The 3,715-nt window shown below is 47.9% G+C and overlaps 1 protein-coding gene across 1 annotated transcript; it reads right to left on the reverse strand.

Moving 5' to 3' along the window:
• Positions 1-336: 336 nt before the first annotated feature.
• LOC147933001 (uncharacterized) lies at positions 337-807 on the reverse strand. The gene has a single exon (XM_087477250.1). The coding sequence runs from the start codon at positions 805-807 to the stop codon at positions 337-339; it is 471 nt and encodes a 156-aa protein (XP_087333376.1).
• Between the last annotated feature and the right edge of the window lie 2,908 nt (positions 808-3,715).

The raw sequence follows: 3,715 nt of genomic DNA on the forward strand, positions 1-3,715 counted from the left end.
CCCCTTAACTGTCGGATCCTTCCGTCGATGAGTATTGGCAACTCTCGATACAATCCTCGATATATTCCTCGATAGAGTCCTCGATAGAATCCTCGATAGAATCCTCGATAGAATCCTCGATAGAATCCTCGATACAATCCTCGATAGAATCCTTGATAGAATCCTCGATAGAATCCTCGATACAATCCTCGATAGAATCCTCGATTGAATCCTCGATACAATCCTCGACTATCTCGACTCGGATTTCTCGACTATCTCGACTCGGATTTCTCGATTATCTTGACTCGGATTTCTTGACTCACCCCTACCGAGGTTCCGGGTCGTTACATTTCTCCTCTACTTAGGACTGATTCGTCCTCGAATCTTTACTCTCCTTACGAGGAATCTCTCTCTCTTGTCGAACCACTTCTTGAAGTTTACTTTCATAACTTCTTCTGGTTCCCAAGTCGTCTCCTCTATCCCTTCACAATCCCATACGACCTGAATTAACATCGTCTTTTTCTTCTTATGTGGACCTCTCGTCTTCGTACCAGTTATCCGAACTGGCCGACCGATGATGGTCATATTCACTTGCAGGTCAGGAGGGGGTTCGGAGATCACATTCTCCCGTCCCGTGATGCATTTCCTTAGCATCGACACATGAAACACCGGATGAAAAGCTGACATAGCCGGAGGTAACTCCAACTTATAGGTCATCGGACCAATCCTTTCCAGGATTCGGTACGGTCCCATGTATCTAGGCGTCAACTTAGTGTTCAGTGCTACCCGATCCTTACCCTTATAAGTCACGGTTTTGAGATAAACCATATCTCCAACCTGAAACTCCAACTCCCTTCAGCGCTTGTCCGCATAACTTTTCTGTCTATCTTGAGCTTCCTTCATCTTCAGCTTCAAGATTTTGATCTTCTCGGTCGTTTTGTCCACAAAATCCCGACCGTAAACACTACGCTCCCCTACTTGTGTCCAGCACAAGGGTGTTCTACAAGGTCGACCGTATAAGGCTTCGTACGGTGACATGCCTATACTAGCGTGGAAGCTGTTGTTGTAGGCAAATTCTGCTAACGGCAGATGTCTTACCCAATTATCTCCCCAATCCGAAACACTTGCTCGCAAAAGATCCTCGAGCGTCCGTATGGTACGCTCGGACTGCCCGTCCGTTTGCGGATGGTTGGCCGTACTCATATCCATTTGCGTCCCAAAACGCTTTTGCAAGGCCTTCCATATTCCTGAAGTAAACTTCGAGTCTCTGTCTGATACTATGCTCGCTGGAACACCATGCAACCTTACTATCTCTTGTATGTATACCTCGGCCAATTTCTCGGCCCCGTCCTTTTTGTTTATGGCCAAGAAATGCGCCGACTTGGTCAGTCGATCCACAACGACCCATATAGCATCCTTCTTGTCACACGGCGGTAAACTTGTGACGAAGTCCATGGTTATCATGTTCCATTTCCACTCGGGTATGGGTAAGTTTTGCAACAAGCCACCCGGGACCTGATTTTCCGCCTTAACTCTTTGACATGTCGGACACGCTGCGACCCATTCTGCTACTTCTCTCTTCATGCCCGACCAATGGTAGTACCTCTTCAAATCTTGGTACATTTTGGTGGATCCAGGGTGGATTGCCAACTGAGACTGATGCGCCTCCCTAAGGATTTCAGCCCGAAGGTTTTTATCCGAAGGAACACACACTCGTCCCTTAACCAAAATGGTACCGTTATTCGCTGTCTCATACTCGGTTCCGTCCACCTTGGACAAACAAATCAATTCTGCGTCTTTCTCCTGTGCTAACCTTACCCGTGTTAGCAAATCTGCCTGATTCACGGCCTCGAGGCCCAACGGTTCCAATTGCTCTGTCAATGCATTCAGCCGCAAGGTTCTGATCGTACCAACTAAGTCCTCAACTTCTTTCTCAGCACTGATAGCCGACCCTCTTCTACTCAAGGCGTCTGCTACTAAATTGGCTTTACCCGGATGGTAACTGATCTCCAGGTCGTAGTCCGCGACTAACTCCATCCATCTCCGCTGTCGTAGGTTCAATTCTGACTGAGTAAAAATGTACTGTAAGCTCTTGTGGTCCGTGTATATTTGTACCTTACCACCATACAAGTAGGACCTCCAAATCTTTAGTGCAAATACTACGGCTGCATTTTCCAGATCATGAGTTGGGTAATTCGCTTCGTGCTTCCTCAATTGTCTAGACGCATAAGCTATCACCTTCCCATTCTGCATAAGTACACATCCCAAACCTCGACCCGACGCGTCCGTGTACACTACGTACGACTCGTCCGGATCCGGTAGTGCCAACACCGAAGCACTAGTCAGCATATCCTTAAGTCTCGAGAAACTCTTCTCACACTCAGCCAACCACACATACGGTGCGTCCTTTCCCGTTAGCTTGGTCAGCGGCTGCGCCATGCTTGCGAATCCTTTCACAAACCGTCGATAGTATCCGGCTAATCCTAGGAAGCTTCTAATCTCGGAGGCATTCCGCGGTCTAGGCCACTCTGCTATGGATCGAATCTTCTCCTGATCCACGGATACTCCTTTGTCCGATACTACGTGCCCTAAGAACCCAATCTCGCGCTTCCAAAAGCTACACTTACTTAGCTTGGCGAAAAGCTTCTGCTCCTTCAACTTTTCTAGCACTATCCTCAAATGTGCGGCATGCTCCTCCTTACTCTTCGAGTAAACCAAAATGTCGTCTATGAACACGATCACAAACTCATCTAGATGCTCTCGGAAAACATTATTCATGAGTTTCATGAAAGCTGCTGGGGCGTTGGTTAACCTGAACGGCATGACCACAAATTCGTAATGGCCATACCTTGTCCTAAAGGCTGTCTTCCGAATGTCGGTCTCCTCTATAGGGATTTGGTGATATCCCGAAGCCAAATCAATCTTCGAGAAATAGGTGGCTCCTCGAAGTTGATCTAACAACTCGTCGATCCTTGGTAAAGGATACCGATTCTTCACCGTGACCTTGTTCAATCCTCGGTAGTCGATACAAAGCCGAAAGGTACCGTCCTTCTTCTTTACAAAGAGTACCGGTGCACCCCATGGTGAACTACTTGGTCTAACGAATCCCTTTTCCATTAGCTCTCCCAACTGTTTCTTTAACTCGGCCATCTCTGCCGGTGCCATGCGATACGGAGCCTTCGATATTGGAGCCGTACAAGGTTCCAACTCGATAGTGAACGGATCTGACCGTGATGCTGGTAACCCAGACAGAGGTCTGAACACACTCTCGTACTCTCGTACCACTGGTATCTCTGATAGTCCTGTGCCCGTGCCTACCTCTTCTATCATAATCGAAGCCAGGTAAGCTTCGCACCCATTACTGATTAACTGCTCGGTCTGCGTCGCCGAGACCAAAAGGTTTCCCGACAATGGCCTGATGCCCTGATATTCTAACATACCTTTCGCAGTTTCAAACAGTACAAGCCCGCGGTAGCAGTCCAAGTGAGCTCGGTGTTTGCTTAGCCAATCCATACCCAATATCACATGATGTGCCTTTACTCGGCATATGACTAAGTCTGCCGGCATATCCATACCGCTTACCATGACCGAGATACCACGTACCACCCCATACGTAAACATCACTTGACCGCCCGCTGCTTGCACTAATCCAAAATGATCTCCCGGTTCCTTCCGGAAACCTCCTTTACCAATCATATCCGGACTCACAAAACAATGCGTAGCCCCAGTGTCAAAC

The sequence above is a fragment of the Camelina sativa genome, chromosome 12 (assembly GCF_030686135.1).
Source record: "Camelina sativa cultivar CO46 ecotype springtype chromosome 12, ASM3068613v1".
In the NCBI taxonomy this organism is placed as follows: domain Eukaryota; kingdom Viridiplantae; phylum Streptophyta; class Magnoliopsida; order Brassicales; family Brassicaceae; genus Camelina; species Camelina sativa.

Excerpts from the sequence above, each read along its gene's own strand:
- LOC147933001 (XM_087477250.1), bottom strand. The coding sequence starts at position 807 with ATGGTTTATCTCAAAACCGTGACTTATAAGGGTAAGGATCGGGTAGCA.